Source organism: Leucopleurus acutus (genome assembly GCF_964270905.1).
Source record: "Leucopleurus acutus genome assembly, chromosome: 14".
NCBI classification, from domain to species: Eukaryota; Metazoa; Chordata; class Mammalia; order Artiodactyla; family Delphinidae; genus Leucopleurus; species Leucopleurus acutus.
Window position 1 is genome coordinate 72,549,664 of NC_139156.1, and position 20,571 is coordinate 72,570,234.

Consider the following 20,571-nt stretch of genomic DNA (forward strand, 5'->3'; position numbering starts at 1 on the left):
GAACCCACGCCCCCTGCAGTGGAAGCGCGGAGTCTCAACCACTGGCCCACCAGGGAAGTCCTCCCGATCCTTTTTATAATAAATTTGCTACTTTCCCTGGGAAGAATTGCAAAGGAAACCCAATGCTCTGTGAAATACAGGGCCCTGTATTAGAGTTGTTTCCCTTAATCTAGTTATAATTCACATACCATAAAATTCACCATTTTCAAGTGTACAGTTCGCTGACTTTTAGTATATTCACCAGGTTATATAACCCTGTTAGCACTGTCTAATTCCACACCATTTTCGACACCCCAGAAGAATCCCTGTACTCAGAAGCAGTCATTCCCTGTTCTCCCACCTCCACCCCTCCCAGCCCCTGGCAACTACTAATCTATTTTCTATCACAGAGTTTTGTTTTATATTACACTGAGACCTGTTACCCCTGTAACTTAATGATTGGATGAAATATGGGAAGGGTGAGGGGCCGAGGTGGAAGTTTCATGGATAAACCCTTAGGGCCTGGCCTCTTATTCTCAGCTTCTCACTTCTGGGTCCTTGTGCACAGAGGGAGGTGGTCTGCTGGGCCTCTGAGTCTGGTTCTCTGTTACTGTCTGTGAGTAAATTTCCCAGTCATTGAACATAGGGAATGCCTGGTAATAGGCAAGAAGTTGAGTCTGACTTGATACCGAAATGAATTTATGGCAAACCTTTTGAAATCTAAGTGCACTGTCACCTGCAAAGGCATTACAGTTCCCCTCTCTACATTTTTGTCCTGTAGCTTTTAGAATAATCAGAATTCAAATCATATAGAACTTTGTCAGTCAAAACCAGAAAAACAGGTAGCTCAGACAGATTGCGGGCTTGGATATGTGTGTCAGATATGCCTGAAAGAAATGCTTTGGGTTCCTGCCCATTGCACTAGGATGAGATCTTGAGGTCTGAGAGTTTTGAAGCCGAGTTGGAGGTTAATTTAAAGGGGAGGGGGGAAGTGCCAGTCCTGGGCAGTGTTCCCTTGACCATGGAGTAAGGAGTATGACCTTGAGAAGTGCTGATGAATTACGGAGTGTGTAAGGGCCTGGGCACCTAGGGCCTGCTCCCCAGATGTGCTTGGCTGGTCATAAAACCTTATCAGCTGAGTGATGTGTTCTTTGCTGTTCACATCTCCCGGCCTATCCCAAAATGCTGTCTTAAAGAACTGGACTGCAACACCTCCTCCTGAAGTTTCCATTTTCTACGTAGCTCTGTTTTTCAGTCTAAGTACTACATACACGTGGCTTTCTTTGGTAGATTTGCTTGGCAGGCAGTTCAGGCCCTGGCATCCTTCTCTCTGCTGCTATCATGGGGAGCAGGGAGGATGGGCTCCCCAGAAATCAGGGCTCTAGGGGGCCCTGGGTGTCGGGGAAGTCAGTGCGTATGTACAGAAATCCAAACCAGCTGAGTTGGGAGTGGTTGGCAGACCTTTTACAGTAAAAGGTGGTAACTGTTTAACGTAGGTGCCCTTTTGTCTCCTGCCCTCTAGCTCTCTTGTATTATTGTAAGTGACAGGTACTGGAGGCTTGGAATTGATGCAGTTCTCCCTTCCTGGACTTGGCAGATGAAACAGGAATGCATATCAAAATGTTGCAGTTTAAAAAGTACTTTGAATAGAGTTGAGTCCATTTGAAAGAAGTACCCTTTTTCTGAAAAGATTAATTTCCTTCAAGGATGGCTGGTTTTTCTGTTTATTCTGTTAGAACATAGGTGGTGGAAGGGATCTGCAGAAAAATATTTTCATCTCCATGGAATTATGCCTGACCCCCCTTTTCTTCTGTTTTTAATGCTCAGTAATGCCTGTCCGTGCCCTCACCTCCAGAAAATTCCCAGTAGGGAAATAAATAAGTGAAAAATGACACTCTCATCCGTCCTTACCCTTCACTCCCTGGATTCTTGCTGCTTTGCAGTTAACTACTTTTTAGCCTTCCAGCAACTATTCAACGAATATGTAAATTAATCTATGTCTATCTGTATTGCTTTTTAAATTGCATACTGAAACCCTTTCAGTAACATCTTAAAGAGATGACATGATTTTACGATTTCACTTTTAAGGGAGAGGTACTTCTCTGCTTCAGTAAAAATGTTGCCTAGATATTTTACCTCTGAACCTTTGGGATGTGGAGAGTTGTAGAGAGTTGTCATGAATCGATGCATATACCCCAGTACTGGACCCGTCTGCCCTGTGCAAGAAGAAGCTTTCTGTAGTCTGGTGATTGACTTGGGATGGCTTTAAAACTTGCAAAACAATCTTTGTTAATTTCTTTGGAATATCTCTTTAAGAAAAGGGGCCATGCATAACACAGGGAGGCCCTTTGGGGTAACATTTACTTCTATGGCTGCTACTGAGTTCCTCTGTTTTGTGCTTCTTGGGGTATATTGGTTAACAGTTAAAAATAGAGCTCTAATTAAAATGGGTGCCCTCTCTGGAAATAAGAACTATATTTCAATTAGTAAATTCCTGTTTCCTTAACATATTTTTTTGTTCTCTTTTTTATTTTAACAGCAAGCCCGGGCTGAGCAGGAAGAAGAATTCATCAGTAACACTTTATTCAAGAAAATTCAGGCTTTGCAGAAGGAGAAAGAAACCCTTGCTGTAAATTATGAGAAGGAAGAAGAGTTCCTCACTAATGAGCTCTCGAGAAAATTGATGCAGGTAAATTACCTTTTCTCCCCTCTCCTCTCCCCTGCCTGTTTTCTTCTCTAGGAAATAAATGACTTTGATACAGCACTTTGCTTGAAGCATTTGCTGATGAGGTTGTAGCTAAAATTCTTTAGAGATTAAAAATACCTAGTAAAGATGGCAGCAGTGTAATACTCAAGACTGTGCTTCTGCTTAGGTAAGGTAAGATATTTTATACCCTGAGCATTTCAAGAAACTGCTGATAAGCCTGAGGTCTTAGCGCAGGGGTAAATGCTGTATGCAATATTTTGGAATTATGAGGATTAACACCAAATGAGATTTCTTTTCCTGTAATGTTGAATCTGTAATGAATACATAAACATTTTTGGCAAGCAGAAGTGGGTCTTTTGCACGAATATATGAGGACACAAAGGGAAATGTCAATTTGGGGGGAGAAAAAGATACGTATCTGTGATAGTTAAAATTTTACACAATCGTGTTCACATGGGTGAGTAATATGTTACTGAGCAAATAACAAATGTTGAAACTTAACATTTATCGCTAATGGTATATAGAAGACAACACACAAAACGTATAGAAGTTTTGATGTTTCTAGTTCAGAGATTCTCCTCCTCCCCTTCCTGTTTGGTTTGGTTTTCCTCGAAGCTTACTAGTAAAGTACAAAAGTAGAATTTGTTTAGGGCAAATATTTTGCGGTGTATTTAATATGAACTTGAGAATGAGTTGGACACTGAGTTTTCATTATTTAACAAAGCATGTCCAAAAGAGTGGGCAGGTATAAAATTTTCCGAGGAGGACCACAATTACCATTTTGTCAGATGGCTGTAAAAGGTAGGAACGCTCCCTTGTATTTTCTGTTCACTGGTATTACTAACAATTTCACTCATTAATTTGATTGAAATACATATTTTAGTGAGATTACAACAAAAGGCTATTTGGGGCTTTTAAAAAACTTCCTAAATTCTTCTCTTACCTTCTAACGTATAAAATATTAGAAGAGAAGACCAGAAACCTTAGTGTTAAGACCATGCAATGGTCCAGGCAACTTTTACCCCATCTTTCTTTTCTTCTCGTTTTCCTACCTAATTACTGAATAAAGATACCATTGCAGTCTCGTACAAAATTTGGTTTATGTGGTAGCTGATGGAATGTGAAGGATAGAGGTACCCAGGCATTATTGTCTAGCAGAGATTTATGGTGAAATTTCTGCATTGAAACTTTTTCTTTATTCCTGTGTATTCTGATTTAGACAAAAAACGAGGAAGAAGGTTAGTTTGACCTTTGACTCTACCTCACCTTGGCGGCATTAGACAAATTACTCTGCATGTTGCTTCTAGAAATATAAGGATGCGATCGATTATCGTTTGCTCTTCTGAGTTTAGTGTGTAATCAGGTGTCCTAATTTTTAACACTTTAAGAAACATTTTTTGGTTTTCAACTTGCATAGTCGTTGGTATTTAGAGTCTGATTAAAGTACATTATAAAGCAGTCAAAACCTAGCCAGATTATACTCCTTTTCTCTGGAAAGACTTATTTTCATCGTGAGTGGTCTGTAGCGTGTCGTTTATCACTAATCGCTCATTCACTTATTATCATGACCCACCTACTTTCCAAGGACATGGATGTCCCTTAAAATAAGCTGCTGAATAGAGTGAAAGCACAAGAGACACGTGCAACGGAAAGGAGGTTAGTTATAGAAATATACTTGGCATAAGGAGGTTTGAACTCAAAATTTAAGCTCTGAGCATCCTATAAATAAAGCTATAACTTGGAAAAACATAGTGATTTTTTTCACAATTCTTACATTAAAAGAACTAGTTTTACTTGGTCAAGAGAAAAAATTTTTCATATATTAAAAACTTAAATTTTTTTGAGGGGCATGGATCTTTCTAAAGGTACTGAATAATAAACAAACTGAACAGCACAAGAAACTGTTTTTGCCCAAAGTAGTCTGTCATGTGGAGCGCTTGTCTTCACATGGCCGAGTCTTATGTTTGCCCTCAGTCAAAACAAAGCGTCCGGTACGAGGGTGTGAGTCTATTGTTTCGGGAGCTCTAGGTGGGTCTGTAGCTCGTCAGTGGCCTCACCTGTCGAATCTGGACAAATGGATGGTCAGCATGTCTCTGAGACAGTCTCTCATGAATCTCAGCTTGGTTCTTAAGCCATATATATTTTTTGTTTTTGTAGTAAAATATAAATAACATAAACAAACAAAACAAAATTTGCCTTCTCAACCATTTTTGAGTGTATAATTCAGTGGCATTAAGGATTGTACATTCACATTGCTGTGCAACGATCACCACCATCCATCCCCAGAACTTTTTCAAACTGAAACTCTGAACCCATTAAAAAATAACTCCTCATTCCCCACACCTGGTTCTTCCTTTTGAAAGGACACGGTTGGCAGGTAGTTTGAGGTTGAGGTCTCTGGCAAGTTCTGGAGCTATGTCTGTTATGTGGCATGGTAGGTGATCTCTCACTTTAGACACCAGATATCACAGCATGCCATTTTGTGGTAAATACCCGAGAATCCCTCTTACCGTTGGCCAGTTGGAAGGATCTTGTATAGATGCAGGGAAGAAGAGCTGTAGGCCTACTGTACGCATCCCCCAGGCTTTCCTGAAGGATTTCAGCCAGTCCTTTGTTGAAGGCTCACATCTTCTGCCACCCAGTATGGTAGAACTCATCTCCATATGGAAGATTTTTAGAGTAATTGGTATCAGTTTCCAACGGTGTAATTACTTCATTAAGACACTCTAGGGGGCTTCCCTGGTGGCCCAGTGGTTGAGAGTCCGCCTGCCGATGCAGGGGACGTGGGTTCGTGCCCCGGTCCGGGAAGATCCCACATGCCGCAGAGCGGCTGGGCCCGTGAGCCATGGCCGCTGAGCCTGCGCGTCCGGAGCCCTGTGCTCTGCAATGGGAGAGGCCATGGCAGTGAGAGACCCGTGTACCGAGGGGGAAAAAAAAACTCTCTAGGATGCTTGCTTCTGGATAAGACCTTGTTATGATAGCCTACTAAGAGAACCTGTGTTGCAGGTGACACTGATGGACAAAGAAGTAAATTGACCTGTTCACCAGGGAAGTGTTTAGCATTTTTCACCCAAAGGCTGCTTAGAGGCTGTTTATGAAACAATTTTGGTTTTGTCATTTGTTCTATGGCTATTGTCTCCGATAGTAGTGCTTTTATGTGCATTTCAAAGGAATTCTTTGGTCCTGAGAACAAAACGAGATTATTACTATAGAGGAGATACCTCCCTTCCCATCTGCTATGATAGAGGTGGTATCTAATACCTTTAAAAACTGAATCAAGTTTATTTAAGTGTAGATGAGTGGAAATCCCTTTGCCCTTTTAGAAGGTCAAGTTTGGAAGATAGCTTCAATGTCTCCAAATATGTTAAGCCCATCTGAAACAAACAAAAACACACAGACAAAAGCATGCAGCTGTCCTCCCTTGTTTTTGTATATATCTGCAAGATAGTTACTTTGATTTTGTGAACACTCTCGTCTGAAAGATCTGCATACTTCTGAGCCCAGACCATGGGATTGATTAACCTGATTGGTGAAAAGTCTGAAAAAGAGCCTTCTAGTCTAATGCCAAGCCTACATTAGAACTAAATTCAGCCCTGGAATGCCTTGAAGAGAGGTTTTAGTTTAATCATAATTTGTAATTAAAATTTATAAGAAACGTTTTATGAGCAAACTCTTCAGAAGAATTTGATATATAATACTTATGTTAGAAAAAAAGTCTAAAAGATTATTCTCTGAAACATTAGCTGTAATTATACTTGGGTGCTGAGCTTATAGGTTATGTTAATTTTCTTTTTTTTGGTCTATAAAACTTTTTTTATACAGCAGGTTTTTATTAGTTATCTATTTTATACATATTAGTGTATAGGTGTCAATCCCAATCTCCCAGATCATACCACCACCACCACTCCCCATGTTAATTTTCTTATGCTCCTTTCCTTCTCATTTTATAGAAAGCAATGTGCATTACTTTTGCAATCGGAAAATATCTTACTTCCTAAAAAGGAAATTTAAAAATTCTGATGCCTGTTTTGTCCTTACCTTTTGAAACCTCCTTCTGTGTCACTGACTTCTAGAGCTCACAGTCCTGCAGTTGCTACTGAACCAAACTTTAGTCTGCTTACCTGATGCGCAAAAAAGCTAGTCCACTGATACCGGGTTGTGGTGAAGGAAAGTACAGCGTTTATTGCAGGGCACCAAGCAAGGAGAACAGGCAGCTTGTGCTCAAAAGACCTGAACTCCCCAATGGCTTTTAGGGAAGGGTTTTTAAAGATGATGTGAGGGGAGAGGGTTACAAGGTGCATGATCAGCTCATGCACAATTCTCTGGTTGGTTGATGGCGAGGTAATGGTGATGTTTCAGGAATCTCAGTCATCAACCTTCTGGTTCCAACTGGTCTGGGGTCTATGTGTGCTGGTGGTCAGCATGCAGCTAACTTCTTCTACCTGGTGGGGGTTTTAGTATCTGCAGAACAGCTCAAGGATATGGCTTAGGATATTATTTATAGCCCTTGAAGAGGAACTAAAGGTCCTTGACTTTGTTTTATGGCTAAACTATTATTATTCTGTCTTGTTTGACTGTTTTCTCACTTCTCTGATTAAATTTGCTCTTTGGAACTCAGAGAAGGCCAAGGAGGCTAAAGCTTTGCTACAAACCAAGAGGCAGGGGTTCCAGCAGGGACGGGGGTAGGATGGAGATCTCTCCCTGGTAAGGCCCTGAAGGGTCCTACTTGGTTTCACTATCATAGTTGCATCTGTTTGTCATGGACAGCAATGCACGGGAGCTCCTTGCAAAGTCAGGGCTCATTTTGCAGTGATGGAAGATTCTGGACTGCCCAAATCATTACGAGCTAGCATAAACAGAATGCTCTAATGATTGGCTTAACTGTCTTGTCACTCTTGATATGATTCATTCCATTGGCCCCTCAGTCTTAAAACTTAGAAAAAAAAATCCTGAATTCCGCTGCCTGTTAACCACCAACCACCCCATCACCAGTGCCAACTGGAAGATCTGTTGTTGCTGAGAGTGATAGTGGTTTTAGCACTCGTGGATTTTCTCCTCAGTTTTTTGTAAGCCCAAGGCATCAGGTTCACTTCCTGCTCTTGGGAAGCCCTGTTCAGTTGTGGCCTACACTCTTCTCAACCAATACCACTGCCAAAAGGTAATGAATATTTTTTTTTATCTTTTTTTTAAAAGGCTGGAACAGGAGTGAGATAAGAGTACAAGGTATTATATGTATCTCTGAATCTTTTCCCTATAATCCAGTATTCAAATTTTAGACCTTAAAATAACAGATAGGTTTGTAGTTTTGTTCTTTTGATTCACACTTGAAATTGGATCTGGTCCTCAGAAAATAATGCCACTATAGCTGTAATAGAAATTATTGTACTCATTTTCTTATGGGGGAAGCACATTCTTACTGATGGTTGAAAGCACTTACGAACAAAGGTTTCCTGGATTTCTTGTTAAGTGGCATGGCTTATTTTTACCATTATCGACTTGCTCCCTGAGGTGAAAATGCCTCCTGGAATTAAAGCAGTCGCAGTTTCCTAGCATCCATGGAAAGATGATATATGGAGGGAAGGAAGGAAGTTGTGGGCAAAAACCACTGCTGAAGCTGCCAATACCAAATGATGTATTGCCGAGCAGTTCGGAGTGAAACTGAGAGGAAGGATTTCAGTAAGTCCCCAAATCTGCCTATTCATCTAGGCAAAGGCTTACCTTCATTTTCCTTCTCCCTCTCCTCCCCTCAGTCTGGAGAAGTAGTTTCTTCTTCCAATACCAAGTGAATGGATGCAGGATTTTTCTGCAGCGTGCACTTCCCTAGCCCCTGCGAGGCTGTGTCTCTGGGCAGCTGGAGTGTCCTCAGGCATTAGAAGTGAGTGTAGACCCCCAGTTCCCTTCTCAAGCCTGTACACCAGAATCTGAAGCTGCCTTTTTTTTTTTAATATCTTTATTGGAGTATAATTGCTTTACAATGGTGTGTTAGTTTCTGCTTTATAACAGTGAATCAGCTATATGTATACATATATCCCCATATCTCCTCCCTCTTGTATCTCCCTCCCACCCTCCCCGTCCCCCCACTCTATGTTGTCACAAAGCACCGAGCTCATCTCCCTGTGCTCTGCGGCTGCTTCCCACTAGCCATCTAGTTTACATTTGGTAGTGTGTATATTATCAGTGCTACTCTCTCACTTCATCGCAGCTTCCCCTGTGTCCTCAAGTCCATTCTCTACGTCTGTGTCTTTATTCCTGTCTGGCCACTAGGTTCATCAGTACTGTTTTTTAAGATTCCATATATATGTGTTAGCATACGGTATTTGTTTTTCTCTTTCTGACTTACTTCACTCTGTATGACAGACTCTGGGTCCATCCGTGAGGCTCCCTTTTTTTACTTCAAGTTCTCCAAGTCACTAAGACGGCAGTGCAGTGATTTTGTTTGTTCAGGCAGCAAAATCACATGTCAGGGTGATAAATATGTATGAAACTCTGTTTAGTTCATTTTAAAGGCACCGAGGCTAACACTGCCATTGCATCCATTCAGGTGAAAACTTGTTCCCTGATGGCAGGAGGGAAGAGACCTTGAAATATGTTCTTCATTAAGCTGGCTCGACCAGTGGCCCTCTTGGCTTTTAGTTTTTCAGGGCTGTTAATGCTGAGCAGGAAAATTGGCCATCACCTAATAGCTAACAGAACATTTGGGGCAAAGTTGGGTTTTCTGGTTGTTGTTGTTTTTCGTTCCAAATTATCTGAACCTCAGCTTTGTGTGTTCTTTGTTTCTTTTCACGGAGCAAGGGGCGTATACATTGTGTTCCCAATGCATCTGCAAAAGGCTTCTGGGATGTTTTCATTGCATTTTAAATGCTGCAGCCACGAGAGGGCAAATTATAAGCCCAAACTTTCCTGTTAGCAGCAGGCCAGAAATCTCTCAGTCTAACGTAATTTGTACTGTGATTAGAAAATACACTAAATTTGATGCAGTTCTTTAGTCTTCAGAAATCACGGAGTTTTTTTTCAAAGTGTGTGCATGTGTGTTGTCGTTACGGCCGGAGTTAATGTGCCAGCCTCCCCTAAGTGTAAGGGCAAGGGCAAGGGCAAGGGCTTAGAAGCCTCCCAGGCTGACTTCTTTGACGAAATACGGGAAAGCGTGGGTAGGAAATAAAGGTAGAAGGAAAAGGAAATTAAAAATAATGAGGTGGGCTTCCCTGGTGGCGCAGTGGTTAAGAATCCGCCTGCCAACGCAGGGGACACGGGTTCAATCCCTGGTCCGGGAAGATCCCACATGCCGTGGAGCAGTTAAGCCCGTGCGCCACAACTACTGGGCCTGCACTCTAGAGCCTGCGAGCCACAACTCTAGGAAGCCTGCGTGCCTAGAGCCCGTGCTCCGCAATGAGAGAAGCCACCGCAATGAGAAGCCCGCGCACCGCAACGAAGAGTAGGCCCCACTCACCGCAACTAGAGAAAGCCCCCGCGCAGCAACAAAGACCCAAAGCAGCCAAAAGTAAATAAATTAAAAATAAATAATAAGGTGAAGCTGGAGTGAGAGGTTGCTTTCTTCACCAGGATAGGGGTAAGCATTGTTATTTCTAATTGAAAGGGTGAATCTTGGTGTTTGAAGGATACTTGGCTCCACTGTAAATGGACTTGAGCTATCACTGGAAACACTTTTCAAATGATTTCAAAACTACAGTTATAAATGTTGCAACGTTTTGCATTTATTGGGTCAATTTTTTTTTCATTTTCAAAACAGTTTACACTCAGCCCAGTTAGTAATTACCTTAAAATACAGAGTTATATCCTGCTGCTAATTATCTTTACTTTCCTTTTTCCTCTTTATTCATTAACTGGATAAGAAAGATGGGGCTTTTTATTTTAATTTACAGTAAGGTCTCAGCTTAGAATGAATTCTTTCTTTGGGCTAAATACTCTCTATTCCTCAAAGAAGAAAAGGCTAGTTTTTACAAAATGGATTTTTTTTGGCAGGTTAACTCTAGAGCCTAAAGGACTTCTTTATCTTATTTGTGGAGCATCTTTTTTAAACCTCCCTCCTAACCAGATTTCTTTAAAGGTGTTAATGCTTTTTTTTTTTTTTTTTTTTTGCGGTACGCGGGCCTCTCACTGTTGTGGCCTCTCCAGTTGCGGAGCACAGGCTCCGGATGCGCAGGCTCAGCGGCCATGGCTCACAGGCCCAGCCGCTCCGCAGCATGTGGGATCTTCCCAGACCGGGGCACGAACCCACGTCCCCTGCATCGGCAGGCGGACTCTCAACCACTGCGCCACCAGGGAAGCCCTAAAGGTGTTAATGCTTTAAGCAGCATGATGCTACTGGAAATCTAGGAAACTCAGACTTAGCCCCTTAGGTATTGTGAGTGGACGGGAAGCCCCATGTACTGGAGCCCTCCGCTCAGAGGTGAGAGCTTGTCCTTGGTGTTGAGGATGCTGACAAGAAAGCAACATTTAAAAAATAATTAATTTTCTGGAAGGGCCTACCTATTTTTTCCCTTGCTAAAAGTTATATACGCCTTTCCCCTTAGAAAATGACAGGTTCGACAGTTCAGGCAAACCTCACCGAGGATAAACGACAGAACTAACAAGATCATGAAGAACTGTTGGAGATCTGGGGAGGGTAGGAACTGAGAAGGAGACCCAGCACCCAAGCCTCCTTTTGTCCTGAGCACATTTGCTATTTATTCGTTACAGAACAGCCAAGAAACTGAATTGTGCTTTTGACAGTTGTGTGGAGCTGGGGTTACAGAAGTCAGAACACGGGGCTGACCACAGGTGAGGACAAAGAAAAGTCACCCCCACTTTAAGCTGGAATCATGAAGAGCTACACCCTCAGGACCAGAGTGAACCAGTTTTGCATCATCTGGGTGAGCCAGAGAGCTAGCTTTGGTTTAGGCTTAAGGTAGACCCAGGCCTCTGGTGCCTGGCAGAAGAAAATGGAATTTTCTGGAGGAAGGTACCATCACCCTAGGCCACAGGTTTCACCTACAAATAAAATTTTATTGAATTTTGGGTGCATTTTGAGGGACTATCCTTACAGGACTTCAGGAGAGATTAGAAGTGGGTGTGAGTCAAAGACAGGATCATGGAAGACTTTGGTTTTGGCCTCAGTGACTGGAAGAACAGAGTTCTTTCCCACCATTTAAGGTGGAAAAGATGGCACGTGGAGTAGACTTGGAGTGGCAAGGTCAGAAGTGCAGTTGAGATGTCTAGACATCCAAATGTAAGTAACAAATAGGCAGGTTCTCTCAACAAGAGAGGTCTGGGCTAAAGATATAAATTTGGGAGTGTTGTTATTAATTAATTAATGCCTGGAGAAGAAGACCAAAGACACAGGAGATCACGTAGAGAGACTGCAAGGAGAAGCCACAGAGTGGAGGAAGGTATTTTCGACATAATGTAACCAACACAAAACTACAAATCAGCAAGAAAAACAGACAACCCCAGAGAGAAATGGCTAGAGACTTGAACTGGTCCTTCATATAAACAGGTAGCTAAACGGCCAGTAACCATATGGAAGGGTACACAACCCAATTAGTAATCAGGAAAGGTGAAGTAAACCACAGAAAGATATTACTAGAGAATCCCCATGCATACCGTCAGAGAATGGAAATAGTTTCAACCATTTAAAAATAATTTGGCATTACCTAATGAAGTTGGAAATATTCATTGTCTTTAACCCAGCACTTCCACCCCTAGGTATATCTTACAGTGTTTGCACGTGTGCACCAGATGTGTAGAAGAATGTTCTTTGTGACATTTGTTCATAATAGTGAAAAACTAGAAATGACCTAAATACCCATCATCTGTAGAGTGGATAAATTTTGATATACTCATCCAATGGGATATTATCAGGCAATAAAAATACACACCTCAGCTATACTCAATAACAGGGGTGAATGAAATCCCAATTTCATTTAGCAGAAGGTGCTAGACAAAAAAGAATATAAAATCAAGCAAAAACTAATGCTTAGAAATAATAGTAAAATCTTTTAAGATAAAAGGTGCAAAGAAGTGAATACGATAAGAATCAGGAGAGCATTTACCTCTAGGGGATAGAGGATGTGGTCTGGAAGGGATGCACTGGGCTTTGGGGTGCTGGCGATGTTTTATTTCTTGATTTGGGGCCATATATATATATATTAATATACGCCAGTGGTATCCTTTCTACTTGCCTGGTTATTTTGCTCATCCGGAGGCTTAATCTAGGGGGAAAGAGTCTGTAGGAAGTGAGGTCATTCATTACCATTCATCCAGTCAGTATTTGCATAGATAAGACATTTTTCTAGATGCTCTAGGGTAGAGCTGAGCAAATCCTGGTCACTGCTGTTCATAGAGCTCACAGTGCTGTCAGGGTGATTGAGAGTGCACCCAGGTGCTCAAGGGTGGCAGCACACGTCAGGGATAAGAATAAAGGCTTTGAAGCCAGAAGCCTGTATTTTAAGCCAGGATCTACCTGTTAGCAGCTGTGTGACTCTGGGCAGCTTACCTCATTTCTCGAGGCTGTGGCTTTATAATGTGCAAGATGCAGATGGTAGTATCTACCACAGAGTTAGAAATAGTAAGTGCATTGATGTGCATGAAGTGCTTGCTCCATAGTAACTAGTGCCTTGAAGTATTAGCTGCTTTTTGAAGTAACTCAGAGAAAGGATATGAAACCACCATGAATGTAACTCATAGAGAGGATATGAAAACACCATGAACAAGATGTGGAGATGCACCGGAAGCACACTGCGCTCATCCCAGCCTGAAGAGCAGGGAGTATACATGATGCTGAGGGCGTATGGGAAGGAGCTGTGGGAGTTTCAGAAAGTTGGAGGGAGGGGTCCAGGTACCCTAGTCAGAGGGCAGTGTGACCAGGGCTGTGGGCTCGGGGTGCAGCAGCTTGTGTTAGCGTAGTCCTTTGTGACCGGCGGGGCTTGTGGTCTGGAAGCCCTTGGGCTGGAGTAGTCTGTAGACACGTTTGCCTGGAATCATAGGCTTCTTTTTTTTTTTTTTTTTTGCGGTATGCGGGCCTCTCACTGTTGTGGCCTCTCCTGTTGCGGAGCACAGGCTCCGGATGCGCAGGCTTAACGGCCATGGCTCACGGGCACAGCCGCTCCGCGGCATGTGGGATCTTCCTGGACCGGGGCACGAACCCGTGTCTCCTGCATCGGCAGGCGGACTCTCAACCACTGCGCCACCAGGGAAGCCCATAGGCTTCATTTTTTAAAATGTGTTTTTTCAGGGAAAGAGTCTTTAGAAGAAGACACGAGCTGTGCCTCTAACTGCAGTTAGTACCACTCTCTGTGCTGAGACCCATCATTCTTTGTTTGCCAGATGCCTGGACCCTGAAGGCATTAACGTTTATAAACCTTAGACTGTCACTTGGGTTGAGTGTGAAAGTAGCATGAGGAAACCATGGGAAACTTGCATGGGGAGTGGATCATGGGAGGAGTTGAACGTCATACCAGTGAGTTTGGACTTACTCTGCAGGTAGTAGGGAGCCATTGCAAGGTTTTGAGCAGGGTGTTGAATGAATAGAAAACTCTATTAGTTTAGTCTAGCATGATCTACACTGGACCTGGGGGCATCCATTAGGAGGCTTTGGCGGTGGCCCGGTGAAAAGGAATAAAAGACTTGAACTAGAGCACATAAAGCACAGGGTATATTTGACAGCTGTTCTGGGGGCTGACTTAATGCCATTTGGTAACTGATGAGGTGTGTGTTGAATGAGAATAATAGTACCAGTGACAGAAGGAGGAAGGAGGTGGGCATAAGTGTGGGCCCAGGAGGCATTTAGTGGTGAGGCACTGAGTTTGAGGTGGGAGGCAGGCTTTCTGCTCAGCAGAACGGTTTAGAGTTGGTTAAGAGACGCAGTGTTGTGAGAGAGTTCTGAACTTTTTTCTCAAAGGCCATGTTAACTGCATGATACAGTAGGTCCTCTACATGCAAACGAGTTCTGTTCCGAGAGCGCGTCTGTAAGTCCAATTTGTTCGTTAGTCCAACAGAGTTAGCCTAGGTACCCAACTAACACAATCATCTATATAGTACTGTCACACAAATAATATTAATGCATAAAAAACAAACACAAAAAAGAAAACATTTTTAATCTTACACTTCAGTACCTTGAAAAGTACAGTAGTACTAGCTATATCACTGCTGCTTTTTTTTTTGCGGTACGCGGGCCTCTCACTGTTGTGGCCTCTCCCGTTGCGGAGCACAGGCTCCGGACGCGCAGGCTCAGCGGCCATGGCTTACGGGCCCAGCCGCTCCGCCGCATGTGGGATCTTCCTGGACTGGGGCATGAACCCTTGTCCCCTGCATCGGCAAGTGGACTCTCAACCACTGCGCCACCAGGGAAGCCCTATCACTGCTGCTTTTACACTTGCTTCCGGACATCCTGGGCTTGAAATAAAGATACTGTACTACTGTACTCTATACAGTACTTACAATAAAGTACACAAAAGCACAACCAATCGCAGAGGATGCGCGTACATGACAATGTACGCCAGACACGTGAACTAATTTACGTGATTGGATGTGTCGAACGCACGTTCGCATCTTTGAAAGCTTGCAACTTGAAGGTTCGTGTGTAGGGGATTTACTGTAATTGTTTATGACAGTCCAATGACTTAATGTGGTCACTGTCCTATGGTGGGCTTTACTTGGTCCAGTGCAAGTGGCCCTAGTCCTTGGTGGTTGTCAATAAACCAGGCACATTGGTTGCAGAACTGTGGGTGGTACACAGAGAGAATGATTAGTGTATGACTAGTGAAAACAGAGGTGGGGGCATCTTGGGTTTATCCTCAAGTTGCACTGAGAAGGGTGGGTCCCGGGGCTGGTGGCCGGAAGGCATGCCTCATTTGGCACTGGCTGGATTGACAAGAAGCCCAGACACACTTGCAAACACACTTCGCCCAGCCTGGGATTTGGCACACCTGCTGTGTGCTGAGTGGGTGGCCTGACTCATCCATGTGCACCTGCAGTGGTGCCTTTACCTGCTGGAGAGAATTTTTGCCCAGAAGAAAAGCCATTCAGTGAAGAGTTCTTGAATTTCCGATATAAGAAGCCTGGTTTACTGAAGTGGCTCCAGAAAGCTTTTGTAAATTATGAGAAAGACAACAATTATTGGTGATTCACTGACGCTTAAGGCTTGCCTGTTTTTAGATCAACTTAATGCTATACTTGTGCTTTTTAATGGGCTGGAAATTGGCTTTGGGACTCCATATGTGAGTGGATACAGTCAAACAATGCTCATGTTTGAGTGCTTAGAATTTTACAGGTTTGTAGTTGTATTTTTGCTTATAGCTTTTTCACTTATGTTAATATATTTTTCATGCTGAATCCTAAGGAACAAATCTTTATTTATATAACCCTAATTCCATTGAAAATGTGCTGCCAGTGGATCATCGGTTATATAACATAATTTCCGTTCTATAAGGTTTTTTGTTGTTAATGTTAAAAGTATATTGCACGGGTAAGAGTTCCAAAACTCTTCCATAGTCTTTGAGATTGACTTTATAAGAAGTATATTTACAGAAAATTCTGATTTTGGAAACAAATTTTAATCTACTTAAGCATTTTGCTTTAGATATTTTGAAGGCAAACACATGAATTTTTTTCAAACACATTAATAGAATTTGCTTGACTATTTACTTCTTAGGTTGAATGACTTTTGTTCTAGCTCAGGATCTCTGACCTCATTGAAAGATTAAAAATCGTTCATAAAGTGTTAAGACCTTTGGTAAGAAATTTAAAATCATGGCTTGAATTTTATGCCCATGTTGAAGATGCTACTCAGATGAAACCGGAGTTTAGTTCTTTTGATAGGTCCTGGGTCAGCCTAAACCAGGCTTCCTTTTAGGGTTTTTGTTTATGGTGTCATGGGCTACAGCTTTAAAATAGGCAGGTGGAGGGAATTCCCTGGCGGTCCAGTGGTTAGGACGCCGTGCTTCCACTGACGGGGGCACGGTTGGATCCCTGGTCAGGGAACTAAGATCCCGCATGCTGTAAGGCGCGGCAAAATGCAGAAAATAATAAAATAGGCAGGTGGATTCAGGGTGTTGGTTCCAGTCCTACTGGGGCCACATGGCTTGAATATACATGGTGTCTATTTAAAACAGAAACGTTTCTGAATTTTTCTCAGGCAACCTGTTATGGGGCAAACTCTATGGCTGTTAGTTTCTCAAGTTCTCTTTCCCTGCTCTGCCCCCCTTCTCCTTGCCCATCTTACTTCTCATCTCATAATGGCTTTGGCGGGGGTTGTTTCCGTATTTTTTCTCTGTGTTTTTCTTTGTATTGGTGGTGTCTTTGTTCCAAGGAAGAACCAGATTTTCTATTTCTAGTATTCTGTTCAGAAACTCCATGCCCTGCCCCTAGATTGCCTGTCGCCCGAGAGATGGCAGAACAAAGCAGGCAGCAGAGCCCTGTGTTCCAGGTCTGTCTTTGGGGGACAATGAAAACTGTGAGTCTTTGGCAGAGGTAGAGCTCAGGATGGCTTGACATTTTCCCAGTGGGTTAGCATAACCCAGGGACCTCGCTTGAGTTCTGGTAACGACAGCTTATTCCTCAGGGTATGGCTCTTGAGAGGAGAAGGCCTTTTCAAATTGAGAGCTTTTTATAGATTTCATTACTAGTTGAATCTGTATTCTTATAGGAAATACCTAATCAGATATTGACGGTGTTGGGCCATCTGTCTGTATATGAGTATTTTCCTCTAAGCCAATGAGAACCTTACCTTTGCTCAGATTGATATTCTGCGACAACGGCTGCTTGGGGGGCAAGAGATTTTTCAACATTAGATTGCATCCTTTATTGTTTTAATTTACTTCAAGGCAGAAGCATAACGCTAAAAAAAGGCGGAAGGGGGCTCTTTCAAATAAAAAAGACAGCAATTGAAAACATATTAGAGGAAAACACAGCTAATCAAAAAGCTATGCAAATGGTTTAAAGGTTTTAAGACTACAGTTCATTTTTCTAAAACCAGTAGATATCATTTAAGCTTAGTGTTCATAAACTATTTTAGGGCAAGGATAATGTCTTAACCATAGACTGTACTCCCTCTAACATAATACATTCAGGTAGAAGACATGCCACACAGGTAATGTTTATAGAATACAGGTGTTAGTTGAAGATGTACATGTTTTGCTATCTTTTCCTCGTAAGTGATGCTTTTCCCACTCAGGTCTTTGTGTCCGAAATGCTGGGAACTCTTCTCATTCTCTGTGCGTTCCTCTTAGTTCTTTTAATTACTGCTTGGTCTTGCAGAAACTGAGTTTTAAAGGGTTAGCTAAAAATAGACTCATTGCTGTAAGCACCTCTTCACATCTGCTTTCTTTCTCGGTCCCTGCAAGGTTGACCAGTTTTTTTTGGAGTTGTGCATCAAAAACAGTTGGAGGGAAAACAGCATCTGTTTAGTCAACATTTCCAGTGTTGGAAGAAGATGTCAGATTTTTAACTGTTTTTGTTTTCTTTTTAAACACCAAGTATGGTGCTTTCAGAGCAATGGAAATCGTTTCAAATGTGGAGATGGTTAGGTGTAGCCTTTTGAGGTCCGTCAGGCCCACTGAGCTCTCTGTTGTCCATCTCACCCTGTGCAGGGTTTACAAAGAAACAGCATCCACTGGGTGAGCATATATGGCTCACTGTTTTCTACATTCAGTCATTTGACCTTCCGAATGCCAAGGGCGCACTAGGCACTTGTGGATGGAGGAGTGTGAAGCCAGCCCCTCTGAGGATTGCTCAGGATCCGGTGGGAGAACTCTGGTTTAGAGTTCAGAGCAGGGTTTGGGGCCCAAGCTCTGCCACCTTCCAGATGAATTACCTTGATCCATTAACCTGTTCCGTCACATATGAAATGGGGGTGATCATGCCTGCCTAACACGTGTGATGAGCCTGGTACGCACTGCCTGCCTGAGGAAATGGTTTTGAAGGTAGAATTAGGGAGTGGTGTCATCTTAGACCCCACAATCCAGCTAGGTGTGCTTCATTGTTTTTAGTAGTTTTTGCTTAATCTGTCCATGGTTCTGAAAATACCAGGCCCTGTGGCTCTCATTCCCTTCACCCCCTACCATGAATCAACAGCCCCTCCCGGCTGAGAACCTTAGAAATAATGCACAGTGTTTCATGAGAACCCCAGTCGTTGTGTGTCCACTGAATTTCTTTTATTCTCTTTTGGTTTTGAAGGTTGGAGTACATTTTTTTTTGAATTTCTTTTGCAGCAACACCATAACCTTATCTTTTAATTTCATAAATAAGAGGCCTTGCCTTTTGGTTTTTTAGGAAAGATGTAGGAGGCGTGATGTTTGGTCTCATTACAGAAAGTTACTTATTTGTACTTATTTTTGCCAAGCATGCTTACTTAGTACAAGTAAGCTTACTTACTAAGTACTTAGTACTTAGTAGCATTCAGAATAATTTACTAAGTATTTTTTGTGATTGTAGCATCTCTTCCCTCTCTCCACCCATTGTATAAATGCAAGTAAACTGTAATTCATTCAATAAAAGCCAACAGTTGCAAAATTTCTATTTTTTTAATAATTTTTATGCTCATGGTATAAAAATTTAAGAGTACCAAAGGGTTATATATATGCTGGAAAGTAAGTTTTCTTCCTTTCCTCATCCCCAGTTGTTCCCTACAGAGATAACCACTTACATGTTCTTAAAAATGGAAATCGGTGTTTAATCATGGTTTGATGCTCTGATACATTTGCCCTGTCATTTCTTGGCCTTTTCACTAAGATCAAGTACCTCTGACTGTGCACTATAATTTTTGGTTATAAGTTAGAGGAATCAGGAGCAAGTTACTAGGTGTACACTTGGACATATGAGCAGAAATGACTAATGTAACTTTATGATATACTCGGTTTAACTAGCTTTCGGAGCCGTTGTTCCCATGGCTTTTGAGTGTCTTGCTTTCCACATCTGTGTTTTTTCGTTTTCCAGTTGCAGCATGAGAAAGCTGAGCTAGAACAGCACCTCGAGCAGGAACAGGAATTCCAGGTCAACAAACTGATGAAGAAAATTAAGAAACTGGAGAACGATACCATTTCTAAGCAGCTTACGTTAGAACAGGTAAAAATGTACAGTTCTCTCTGTACCCTTTTTAGGATCGTTATAGTTATATATATATATTTCTCATATCATCAACTGTTCTTTCAAGCTTTAAGAGGTCCTGAGGAATGTCAGTGAAAAATGTTTTTCAACTTTTTCTTCCCACAGTGGCGGCTTCCTCTCTGAAGTACACATTGGCAGATCTGCAGAGCACCTGCTCACTCTTTCACACACTTGTGCTTTTCTTAACCACAATTAGTAAAGTTTCAGGAGATACGTTGTGATGTACTGATTTATAGGCAGGAAATGTTAGGTTCCTTTTGCAAAAGGGGGAAGAATATGTTTTTAACCACAGAATCGTTTCTGTGAAATTTCCTGAGACAGTGTGGCTATGGAACGAAAACTTTTCTTTCAAGCGTTCTTCAGAACAATTAGCATTTTCTGTCTTTGAATTATTAGCAACCTTATATGAACCCTGTCTTTTCCCACCTAGATTTGTTGATACGGGTATGGAGCCCTAGACTTAGTTGCACGTCCTGGTTCAGCCACTAATGAGTTTTGTGACCTTGCATTAACTTCATTAACTTCTCTGGGCCCAGGTTTTCCATTTGCAAACAGAGAAGCACAAACTAAAGTCAGGTGTGGCAAGCTTAAAAAGGTACAGAAGGCGGAAGGTGATAGCGCAGTTTCTTTGGCCATTGCCCTTGGTAGACGTTGGTATTTGAGCACAGGTCTTGCCTTAGGAGGCCAGGCTGGTCCTTATTTGCCAACTCACAGAATCGTGGACCACCGTTATCAGTCCTTCCAAGGTGGGGTGTCAGACAGAAGCTCCTAGCGCTTTTCCCCAC

General features: G+C 42.3%; 1 protein-coding gene across 1 annotated transcript in view; it reads left to right on the plus strand.

Annotated features, from left to right (window-relative positions):
• Nucleotides 1-20,571, plus strand: part of CCDC6 (coiled-coil domain containing 6) — a 114,858-nt gene that overhangs the window by 51,898 nt on the left and 42,389 nt on the right. Inside the window, exons 2-3 of the mRNA XM_082854589.1 lie at nt 2,519-2,668; nt 19,616-19,744. Coding sequence (XP_082710715.1) covers nt 2,519-2,668; nt 19,616-19,744 — 279 coding nt within the window. The remainder of the gene's footprint in view (nt 1-2,518; nt 2,669-19,615; nt 19,745-20,571) is intronic.